The following is a 12,063-nucleotide window of genomic DNA, read 5'->3' on the forward strand; positions in this document are numbered from 1 at the left end:
AACCAGATTTTTTTCTAGAGCTATTCTGATATTCGTTGTATGTTTATGGACCGCGGTTCTAGAGGATTTATTAGCACTTTTTGTTTTCTATTTCCCCAGAACTATTAATTCTAACGTAGGTTTTGATCTCTGAATTTTTTTAAGTATCCATAAATTTAGTATATATTAATGCCAGGAAAACTAAAAGCGCTCTTCTGAAAATAGTTTGTGAAATATAAAAAATATAACCCTTTCGTTCTTACAAACTTTGAGATGAACTTGATAATCGGTATTGCGTCCCGGAAGATGCTACTCGAAAATGTTCAGACAGTTTGAGAGACGTAGGTTAAGTTGCTTGGAAAATAGCAACACTTTAATGGTTTGAGTCTAATACAAAATAGTATGGAGATACCTCTTTAAAGTGATATAACCGCTATCACTACTTATTGTTATACCACTTTGTTATATTTATACCAGTTTTTTTCGATTTGCTACATTCGAAGAAATTACGAATGGAAAACGGTTTTTATAATTTTTTAGATGAAACTAATACCACTTGGCTAGATTGCAGAATTGCCACACCTAAAAAATTTTATAAATACAATATTTTCAAATTATAATTCAAGATTATTTAATATTTTATTTAGTAAGTTATATACTATTTATAAATTATTATGAAAAAACTACTTCGACTTAATTATACCAGTCTATTAAAATTATACCAGTTTGTTCAATTGTCTACATTCGATGAATTGAAGAATAGGAAACGCATAAAATTGTGCAGTTAATTATACCAGTCTCTTAAATTTATACCAGTTTGTTCGATTGGCTACATTCGGAGAATTTTTATTTTTAATTGTTACGAAAACCTACCTCTACTTAATTATACCAGTCTCTTAAATTTATACCAGTTTGTTCAATTGGCTAAATATGAAAGTTTGCGTAATAAAAAAATATTTTTTATTATTTATAGACGAAACTGAGACCATTTTATTTCATAGTGGTATCAGAGTTACGAATTATAAAAATTAATAATAAAAATTATTTAAAAATTTAATTGGAATGAAAAATAAGCTTATCAGCATTTCTATGTTCACCACTGTGAAACATATTACCAAATGTGGCATGTTGCAATACCAAATAATGAAATCAAGCGCACTAACCAACTTGTCTTGTAATTATGTAGATGTATTAAGCGGAGCAAAAATAATTAAAATGCGAAAAATGATAAAAAAAAAACTGTAATACTGAAAGTGACACTAATTGCACGTGTCACTAGAGGGAAAAACGACAATTAGTCAAGTTAGAGGAAAAACAAATGGAAGAAAAAATTTTATTAAAATTTTGCGCTCACAAATTATGAAAAACACTGTGACGGAACGAGTTTAAAATTCATTTTAAATTAGCTTTTTATACAAATTTGCAATTTCAAGTATTCAAATGCGGAATAATGGCGCGCCAATCAAGTGACTAAAAGTTGATTAGAGTAAAATTATTGAGATTTTTTTTCCGCTCATACATACTAAAAGCGCTGCGCATGCGTAGAAGTGGCGCAAAAATGTTGATTTACTTATATACTATTTACTTACATATATGTATATATATGCACATATGTATGTATGCTTCTATAGTCTACATGATTATCCGTTATATTGCAGTTAACCAGGTGCGAGTACGCAAACACGCCTTAATTTGTTCGCACACTATCATATCTGTATGTATGTATATGTGAGATCTACAACTACCGCTAACCCATTCAGTTAATCACAGTTATAACATCGATCCGATATAGTCAGACGATTACATTTAATCCGCAATTGTCGGCGATTAATTTTGTTGCCAACAAAAACAAAGCAATAAAAACAGCAAGAAGAAAACAATAACAACAACGAAAAATATCAAAAACAACAACAACTGCAATGAGCTACTAAATAACATACCTGTTGCTTTGCCTACTCTCCCGCTTTATTTTTATTGTTGTTTATTTTTATCATTGTTGCTTTTGTTGTTGGCGTAATCGGCATAATCATCTCACACCTGTTGCTCAAATTAATGAGATTTCATTTGGTTGTATGTGTGTGTGTCGTGTAGGCAACTAGAATTGCGAGTCTAGACCATTTGTGTGTGGTTTATGCAGCTGTCTCCAGCGGCTCGAGCTGTAAGCTGCACGCGCCGCGCGGCTTAACGATTGGATTGGCACGAACACGTGGGGTGTGTTGGCAACAAATACGCAGCAGCTACTGACTGGTTTTGCTGTGCTGTGGCTTGTTTGTTGGGTGTGTTAAAAACTTGCTGGAAAATATATGGAAGTGTTGAGAAAGACTAACTAGCACCTGTGAAGAATCTATTTGGGGGAGGATGTCAGTTAACATTTGATTATTTTGAAAAGTCGAACTCTGCTCTTTTACTTTATACGGGGTTCGGAAGTTCTAAGGTATAGAAAATTGAAGTGAAGACTTAAAAGAAAATGAGAGATATCAGGAACTTTTAAAATTTGTCAGATTCCAGTCCAGAGACCTCAAATATTATTTTACATGCTATATTTATATGTACATATCTGATGTCTTGTTGATTTTTTGGGCCAACTGGCATCAATCGGCAAACTTCGTGTCACGAGAACGCAACTCGTTCTTCCTCATGGTCGCTCCAATACCGAGGAGGTTTCTCCTTGTTTTCGTGCAACTATCTATATGCTCTGTAGTATATGAGAATCATAGGCTCCCATAGTGTAGTTTTATGTCCATTAGATCAATCCGTGGCAGCTTGGTATGGTACTATCATTAACCGCTAATCCGTTTTAGAAGATACTTTAAATCTGTTGGAACAAAGGAACCTAATTCACTTCGTCTTTAATATGAATAATCTTCTTACAAGCTGTGTGGTATAAAGCCTGAAGCCGTGTCGTCGGAGTACTCACTCATCTCCTAAGTTTGGTTAGAGAGAGAGAAAATATACATATATGTATTCGCTCATATAAAACGTTAATTTTGCTCTAGACCCCAATAATATGATGAAAGTGTATATTCTGTATATCCGCATCTTTAAGAACATGTATTGCTTGTTTGTATTCTACGAAGACAATGTATTTTGTCTGACAAAGGGAGGTTTCTAGGGTTTCCAGAATTTTATGAGAATCCATTTCATAACAGAAATTGCACATTTCGATGATTTTTATTGCTATTTAGATAGTTCCTAGGTTCTTAACCTATTCAGCTCCCTCGGTCTAACTTTCACTAAAAATCGAAAAGTCTGTATATTTTCAGGATCAAGACATTCTCCTCTTAGACTTTGTAATGTGTTTAAGAGGTTTCTGAACTAGACTTTTGCTGGTGAAATTTAAGGTTACTATGGTGTACGGTGCTATAGGGTCTATAACTGAACCCGATGATTATTTTAACAATTTAAATATAAACAGCCTAATCGTCCTCATTTTATGTTTACATAGTAGAGCTCAGATTAAAAACCTGTACTAAGCGGAGAGTATTTAGAAAGAACTCCACCTTTTAGACATGGACGATGACGAACAACGATGAGCACTCCTTAGGAGCGAAAAGGAGAGAAAATTTCTCCGAACGGTATTTTACACCTACGCTTGGCCGAAGTTGAGTATCGGATTCGATGGAATGACGAGTTGCATGAGCTCTTCGGCGGCATGGACATAGTAAAGCGCATTAAAATACAGCGGATGCGCTGGCTTGGGTATATCGTCCGAATGGAAGTGAACACTCCAGCGCGTCAGATGTACGATTCGGTCCCACTGACGGCCGACAAAGAAAAGGACGACCTAAACTTAGGTGGATGTAAACCTGGCGAAACTTTGAAATCTCCAACAGGTACCGTCGAGCACAATGTAGAGACGACTGACAAAGGCTTATTGACACAGCCAAAACTGTTATCCGAATGTAGTGTCAACTTCATGGTGATACGACCTTAATCTATATAGTATTGCAGTGCTTCTTTGGTCTCCAACAAAATTTTAGTAATTTATTTCCTACTTTCGATCTATAAGTCCATCTCAGCAGTGTAGTTTTTAAAATAAAGGTGTCATAGATTAATTTACTGTTAGAATATTGCCTCATTGAGTTCCTTTCATGTTCAGATAGATCAAATTGTCTAAAAATAAATAACATTTCCACACCAATCGGTATCTTATGCGGACCGAATCGTTTTTACTAACAAATATCTTCTCTGAAGGGTGGTTTTAAAGTAGCTTGGAACAAAGTTTTAACCAAGCTGAAGTTTATTGATGATAACCGATGAATTGTGAGTTTCGATTTCTCTGCTTACTGCTAAATATAGGCGTAGTAAGTTGCAAGTTCTTCTACTCGACTTGCACTCCTGCTCTCTGAGAGCACTCATCAGCATCTCGGTATAAGGGAGCTGTGGGACGGCATATCAAACTCCTTACGTACAGCTGCTACCGAAACCATTGGTTTTCGGAAAAGTCAAAAAAACAGCTGGTATGATGAGGATTGTCGTCTCGCAGTGGAGAGAAAACAGACTGCCTACCTCGCAATGTTGCGATCGACCGCAACACGAGCGGGATGGGAAAGATACCGAGAGCTGAAGAGGGAAGCGAAACGCATTTGCAGATAAAAAAAGAAAGAGGCAGAAATGCGTGAGTATGAAGAGCTTGACAAGCTGGCCGACAGCGGTAATGCTCGAAAATTTTACGAAAAGATCCGGCGACTAACTGAAGGTTTCAAGACCGGAGCGCACTCCTGTAGGACTCCCAGAGGTGATCTAGTTATTGATGACCAGAGTATACTGAGTTTGTGGAGGGAACACTTCTCCAGCCTGCTGAATGGCAGTGAAAGTACAACACCAGGAAATGGCGAACCCGATTCCCCAATCGACGACGATGGAGCAGATGTTCCATTGCCCGACCGTGAAGAAATTCGAATAGCAATTACCCGCTTGAAGAACAATAAGGCGGCGGGTGCCGATGGATTACCGGCCGAGCTATTCAAATACGGCGGCGAAGAGCTGATAAGGTGCTTGCATCAGCTTCTTTGCACAATATGGTCGGAAGAAAGCATGCCTGACGATTGGAATCTTAGTGTACTCTGCCCAATACACAAAAAGGGAGACCCCACAATTTGCGCCAATTACCGTGGGATAAGCCTCCTCAACATCGCGTATAAGGTTCTGTCGAGCGTATTGTGTGAAAGCCCACCGTCAACAAACTGATTGGACCTTATCAGTGTGGCTTTAGACCTGGAAAATCAACAACTGACCAGATATTCACCATGCGCCAAATTTTGGAGAAGACCCGTGAAAATAGGATCGACACACACCATCTCTTTGTCGACTTTAAAGCTGCTTTCGACAGCACGAAAAGGAGTTGCCTTTATGCCGCGATGTCTGAATTTGGTATCCCCGCAAAACTAATACGGCTGTGTAAACTGACGTTGAGCAACACCAAAAGCTCCGTCAGGATCGGGAAGGACCTCTCCGAGCCGTTCGATACCAGACGAGGTTTCAGACAAGGTGACTCACTCTCGTGTGATTTCTTTAACCTGATGCTGGAGAAAATAATACGAGCTGCAGAGCTAAACAGAGAAGGTACAATCTTCTATAAGAGTGTACAGCTACTGGCGTACGCCGATGGTATCGATATCATTGGAAACAACACCCGCGCCGTTAGTTCTGCTTTCTCCAGACTGGATAAGGAAGCGAAACGTATGGGTCTGGTGGTGAACGAGGACAAGACGAAATATCTCCTGTCGTCAAACAAACAGTCAGCGCATTCGCGTCTTGGCTCCCACGTCACTGTTGACAGTCATAACTTTGAAGTTGTAGATAATTTCGTATACCTAGGAACCAACATTAACACCGATAATAATGTCAGCCTTGAAATCCAACGCAGAATCACTCTTGCCAACAGGTGCTACTATGGACTGAGTAGGCAATTGAAAAGTAAAGTCCTCTCTCGACGAACAAAATCTAAACTCTACAAGTCCCTCATCATTCCCGTCCTACTTTACGGTGCAGAAGCGTGGACGATGTCAACATCCGATGAGACGGCACTAGGAGTTTTCGAGAGAAAGGTTTTGCGGAAGATTTATGGTCCCTTAAGAATTGGCAACGGCGAATACCGCAGACGATGGAACGATGAGCTGTATGTGTTATTCGACGACATAGACGTAGTCCAGCGAATAAAAAGACAGCGGCTACGCTGGCTAGGACATGTTGTTCGAATGGATGAAGGTGCTCCAGCTCTGAAAGTATTCGATGCAGTACCCGCTGGTGGAAGCAGAGGAAGAGGGAGACCTCCACACCGATGGAAGGACCAGGTGGAGAGGGACCTGGCTTCGCTTGGAATAACCAATTGGCGCCAAACTGCCAGAAGGAGAGATGCGTGGCGCGCTGTTTTGGACTCGGCTATAACCGCGTAAGCGGTGTCTACGCCAGTCAAGAAGAAGAAGAAGTTGCAAGTTAACACTTCCACGCCTCTATTTTGTGTTTGGTATGAGTCTTGGCTAAACTAAATATATCTGTGATTGATATGTATCTTAAAATAATTAATAATTTTAACTGGATTGTGTTAAAATTTGCAATGTACGAATGCTTATATAATTCGCTCAGCTGCATTCTTACTAAAATCAATTAAAATTGTTTTGCATTATAAACTATTTCTTATTTATAAACTTCAACGGCTTATGACTTGAATAAAATGAAGCAATTTTCTTAATTGACAGGTTATGCAAGTGACCAATTCAACAGCTGTCGCCAGTAACACCAGTTACCCCTCCCAGGTAAGTTGCATTTTGCAGTTATTAAATGTATAATATATAGATATATATACACAAGTATATATGTAGTCAGATATATATAATTTATATACATACGTATATATATATATGATTTATATGCATAATTCCGTAGAAACTTGCCACAAAATAGCCGCAGCTGGCACCATATAATTTACACAAACAATACATTTTAAATACCTTTTATGCAAGCAATCACCCTCTGGTCATTGACAAAAAATCAAAACAACAATAATAATAATAAAGAAATTAATTTTGTGTTGTTGTGTTCTTAGAAAATGTTGTCGTCGCGCACACACAGGTGGTGACGGTGGTGGTCGAAGGCATTAAATATTTTATCAGCGACAAGCGGTCGAGCAGCGATTTTCCTCAATCTTTCATGCCACAAATACATACATACATACATGTTGTTGTTGTATTTGTTGTTGCGTTACAAATTATTAACAATTATTTAGTTATTTTTACTGAGTTTGCCATAAATAACACCGGCCAATCTGCGTTGACGCTGTTGATTTATGCAACAGTGGGAGGTGGCGGTAATGGCTAACAGCAACAACAATAAACAACAACAACAGTGTGGCTAATGTGGCGAACGCGCCTCACGTGCGTTTTGTCGCCGCTTGTTGCACTTGCCACATTTTCACATTTTGTTGTTCGAAAAGTTATGCTTCAAAATTTTTAATTTTTTTTTCGAACTCAAATTTATGACAACTACTGCAACAATTTTGTTGTTGTTGTTTTTTTCAAGTTTTGTTTATCATTTGCACATTGTTGCTCTGTCTGGGAATTCCAAATGTTGTGGTTGCAAGATTTTTTTATATTTTTTTTGTTTAATATGTTGCTGTTGTTTTTAGGTAATTTTATCTTTTCGGCCTACGGCCATACATATTTTGGAGCATAATTCGCTTGTGACAGTGAACAAATTAATATTTGTGTAATTGGATTCTACCTCGTCCTCCTCTAAGCAGCTGCTGCAGCTAATGTCATAATGCCAGTTAGAGCTCCTCTAACCAGAGAAACATTAACTTTACTGAGGGCGAAGAGTTCCCTTGGTCTATTGTTATTTACTTTGACCAGAAGGATCTAGCGACAGAACAGGTGCTAGTGACTGCTTAATTCAGGTGAGGCCCAACCGTCCAGTAGTAAACCGCAAGAGTAGTAAAGGTGTTCCTATTTATACCCATTTCACTGTAGGTGACTCGGACGTAACTAGCATAGCAAGCTCATCAGCTTTACAATTCCCTCGATTCCGCTGCCAGGCACCCAAAAAAGTCTGCTCGAAGAAGTTCCCGACAATAAATTCTTCCCAACCTTATCCGCCAACTTCGATCCATCCGTAAAGAAGTCGGAACGAGGGAAGATTCTGGACTTCCCAGGCACTTACTCCTCTATACTTCTCAACCTTCCTGATGTTGATACCAGTTTTCGCGGTCATACACTTGCCGACTTACTCCACGTATGATGAATGCAGTAAGAAATTGAGTTCTAAGTTCGGTGTAGTCCGAAGTGATCCCGACGAGCAGCTCTTTTATATTCACTAGTTTTTTAAAGCTTTTTCAAGGGCCCCCCACCTCACATGAATACCATAGAACATTTTAGGCTTTACTATGGTTTCATACAGCCAAATAACTATTTTAAGTGAGAAGCAATAAAATATATTAAACGTTTTTTGATTGCTATTCTCATTAAACCATTCTTTTCAAGAACTTCGTCACTATAGGCGAACGAATGGGACAGTCGATTTTTACAACTTCTCTTGAGGCCAGTAAAATCATTTGTTTTTCATCAGCATTGTAGTAATCACTTGGAGTCAGGAGGTCCGGTCGATGTCGATGTGCATGAACTCGCGTTGTCCTGCTGAAACAGAACTGCTTAGCTATTGACCAAAGCTAGCCCCTTATGGTCAATTTCTGTATCCAGCCTATCCAACTGTTGACAGTACAGGTCTAAATGAAGTGTTTGAACGTAGACGATCAGCTCGTAGTATACAATACCCTGCCAATCCCACAAAACATATTGCAAAACCTTTATATCCGTCAATCCTGCTTTGGTCACCGTTTACACCGACTCACCACGATTCGACTACGACCCTGTACGCTTGGTGATGACGTTAGTGAACCATTTTTCATCTTCAGAAATATATCGATTTGGCCTCGATTTAGAAACGATTGCGGATGGAAATTTTGTATTCAGCCTTACTTTAATGATTTCAACCTGTTTTTGGTGCAATGACAGGTAATCAAGACAGTGGTTACATGACGTAGGACTTTTCTTGATTGAAATTTGAATTGACTATGATTTTCATTGGTGACCCTTTGACATCTATTTTTGGTAGTTCCATTAAAATATAATGTTTTATATATGATAATGAAATACTCTTTAGAAAAAATTATTGAACTCCATTAATTTACATTTACTCAAAACCGAAGAAAAAGCAAAAAAATACATATTGAAACCACTAAAATTGCAAAAAAAAAGGCTTCGTTGCTTCAACGCATGCAAAAATGAAAAATATATTGAAAACACGCGTGCGAACAGACAACATTTGTAAAGCTGTCAAATTTTTTACAATTACAATTTGGCAAAATCTTGCTGACAGGCGACAGGGAAAATACGAAAAAAAAATAAAAAAGAAAGGACCAAAGAAAAGAAATAAAACACTAATGACAAATGCATAACCTGTGTGCGAAGCAAAGCTGACGTTAGCGAGGAACACGGAAAAAATCTTAAAAATATAAATTAAAAAAATAAAAAAAAGTCTAAGAAGAAAATGAAAAAAGAAAAAAATTGTAATTTTCTTTATTTATTTTTTAATTTTTAAGAAATTGTCGGCATAAAGTTTTGAACTTGGCCCAAGAGACGGCGCGTCACTTTGTAGACAACGCAAAAATATTAAAAAAAAATTAAATATAATAAAAAAGAGTTTTCTGAAAAAATTTTGAAAATTTTTAAAAACTTATCTGTTAGACAAAATATTTAGCATAATTTTTGGTTAAACCCACAACTGCAGCATCACAGCAAGCACTAAACCACGCTGAGTGCAGCAATGTTTGCCCATATGTATATAAAAGTATCTCGGTTGCATCGCAGACAGTCCACCAGACGGTCATCTATTTGTACTTTTACTATCTGTCGGTGGCCGCCCAGCCATACGCCTAATTTCGTTACGCACTTAATGTTTTTTAAGTGCCTATTTTTCGAATGCAAAAACAAAGCAATTTCGTGTCTTTAGTACGGGGAAAGTTCTGACGCATGCTATGGACCGTTTCGATGGTCAACAGACGATAACGCCGTCATATTTAGTTTGAATATTTTTTTCTATTTATTTTTGTAAGCAATTTATTGTTGCACTTTTTTTGAATTTTTATGTGCGTGCTACAAAGTGTAAATTTTTCTAAATGCTAGCTAAACGTTTAAATATTGTGGAAGTATATTTCTTCGTTTCACAATGGACTGGCAATTTTCGCTGTATCCAAGTGGGATCCTTTGCGAATTTTGTCCCGAGTTGATCAATATTTTAATGTAACCTAATTGTCGGCTGTGAGATCTGAAGATGATGTAGACTCGCTTCATGAATATACCTCATCGACCCTATCGAAACAGGACGTTGAAACCACAATATTGATGGTCCATTTATGATATTAAGTCTCATTATGTTAAGATCGCCAAAAAATCGCCGTCGCTCTGTGCCGTTGTCGTCCATCGTTTTCTAAATATTATGAACCATTGACTTTACCGTTCTGGAATCCACAGCCTTAGTTGCTAATGTGTTGGCTTATTCAATAATTCGTCGGTCAAAATTAAATGGGATCCTTTGTGACCATTGTCGCGAGTGGATCAGCCTCTTAATGTATTCCGACCGTGACTTCTGGAGAATAATAAGTTCCGTTCCATTACTATCCCTAATGAACCCTACCAAAACCGGACGTTACAATCATAAAATTAAATACTGTCTTCAGTCTCATTCTGCTAGAATCGTCTAAAACATTCGCCAACAACAATTCGTCGTACTTTGGTATTGTCAATGTCCACATCACTTACATTCTCCAAAAATTATGAACCATTAATTGACCGACCCGAATTCTGTCTTCTTGTACCCTGCTGCCTTAGTCAGCACATTAGTTTAGCTTGTTAAATAGTCTGCCTGGCAAAAATAAATTTCGTCAGATAATTCCAATACTTTGCTAGTCTCTTCCAAACGAACCAATGTTCAGAAATCTTGGATCATGAGTAGGTTCGAAAAGTGACATGACATCCGTTGAACTGAATTTTGTGATTTTGAACATAGTGAAAGCGCTTACAGAGAATTCCATGATTTCCAAGGATGAGGCTCTGGATCGTTGATAATTTTTGAATAACTCCCTGTCCGTTTTGAAAAACTGTATACTTCCTTTATGAAAAGGATGCATTCTAAATTCTTATAATTTCCACGGTCGATCGAGGTATCGCCCCTCTAAATAATTTTAGAAGCCTCTTCGAATGCGCATAACCATTAATATTCTTCATTCTCTTATCGACTTTCTATAAATTCATTATTATCCTCAATTTTTATTGTTTTATGTGCTTAAAAAGACGTAGGACTGAAGTTTGGACTCTCGAACACAAGGTGAAGTTGGCTTCGTTGAAAATATCTTAAATTTCTCGAACTTTTTACGAACTGTGGAGATATTAGTGGTCGTTCTAACATTTTTCTTCGACTTCGTTTCCAGTCGCTGAAGTAAAATCCCGAAATATATTTAACCCTACATCTTCAACATATCACCAGCGCTTCACTTCCAGCGGTCAACTAACGGTTACTACATGAGATATCGTAAAAGTGATGCGCAAATTTACATTTTTATTACCAAAAGCTATTTTTAAAGTGGGACTTGAGTCACCGCATGGCAGCCGACGCCGCCTCATCCAATGCACATTCGTTCGTATGGCTGTTGTGGGCTTTCGCCTAGCGGCTGTGGCGCCCAAATGCTCTAATGCGCCTTCAAACTGCATACTGTATATTGTCTGTATGTAAGTACTAAGTGTTAGTGTGTGTGAATGTGCGAAACATTTTTAATGTGTTGACTGTTGCAATCTGCTGCCATCTTTACTAGATTGCCATACGTTGGCAGGCGTCGTGAGCTGCTACTGCTGCCGCCGCTAAAGTGAACTCGTCCAACTGATCGTGTCATGATTTTCATTAAAATTTTTCACAAAAAAAAAAAACAAAACAAAATTAAAATAAAATGAGGATATTAAATTTGCATTGCATTTGTAATTACAAAATGTGCAACAACAAAGTTGACGGCACAAACAACAACAATATCAAAAAAAC

General features: G+C 37.8%; 1 protein-coding gene across 2 annotated transcripts in view; it reads left to right on the forward strand.

The window, feature by feature from the left end:
- The window catches only part of LOC114804952 (uncharacterized), a 339,668-nt gene that overhangs the window by 36,806 nt on the left and 290,799 nt on the right, over positions 1-12,063 (forward strand). For both annotated transcript variants that reach the window (XM_054233384.1, XM_054233383.1), the window contains exon 2: positions 6,681-6,737. In XM_054233384.1, the coding sequence (XP_054089359.1) occupies positions 6,684-6,737 (54 nt within the window). In that variant the 5' untranslated portion in view covers positions 6,681-6,683. The remainder of the gene's footprint in view (positions 1-6,680; positions 6,738-12,063) is intronic.

This window comes from Zeugodacus cucurbitae, chromosome 6, assembly GCF_028554725.1.
Source record: "Zeugodacus cucurbitae isolate PBARC_wt_2022May chromosome 6, idZeuCucr1.2, whole genome shotgun sequence".
NCBI lineage: Eukaryota > Metazoa > Arthropoda > Insecta > Diptera > Tephritidae > Zeugodacus > Zeugodacus cucurbitae.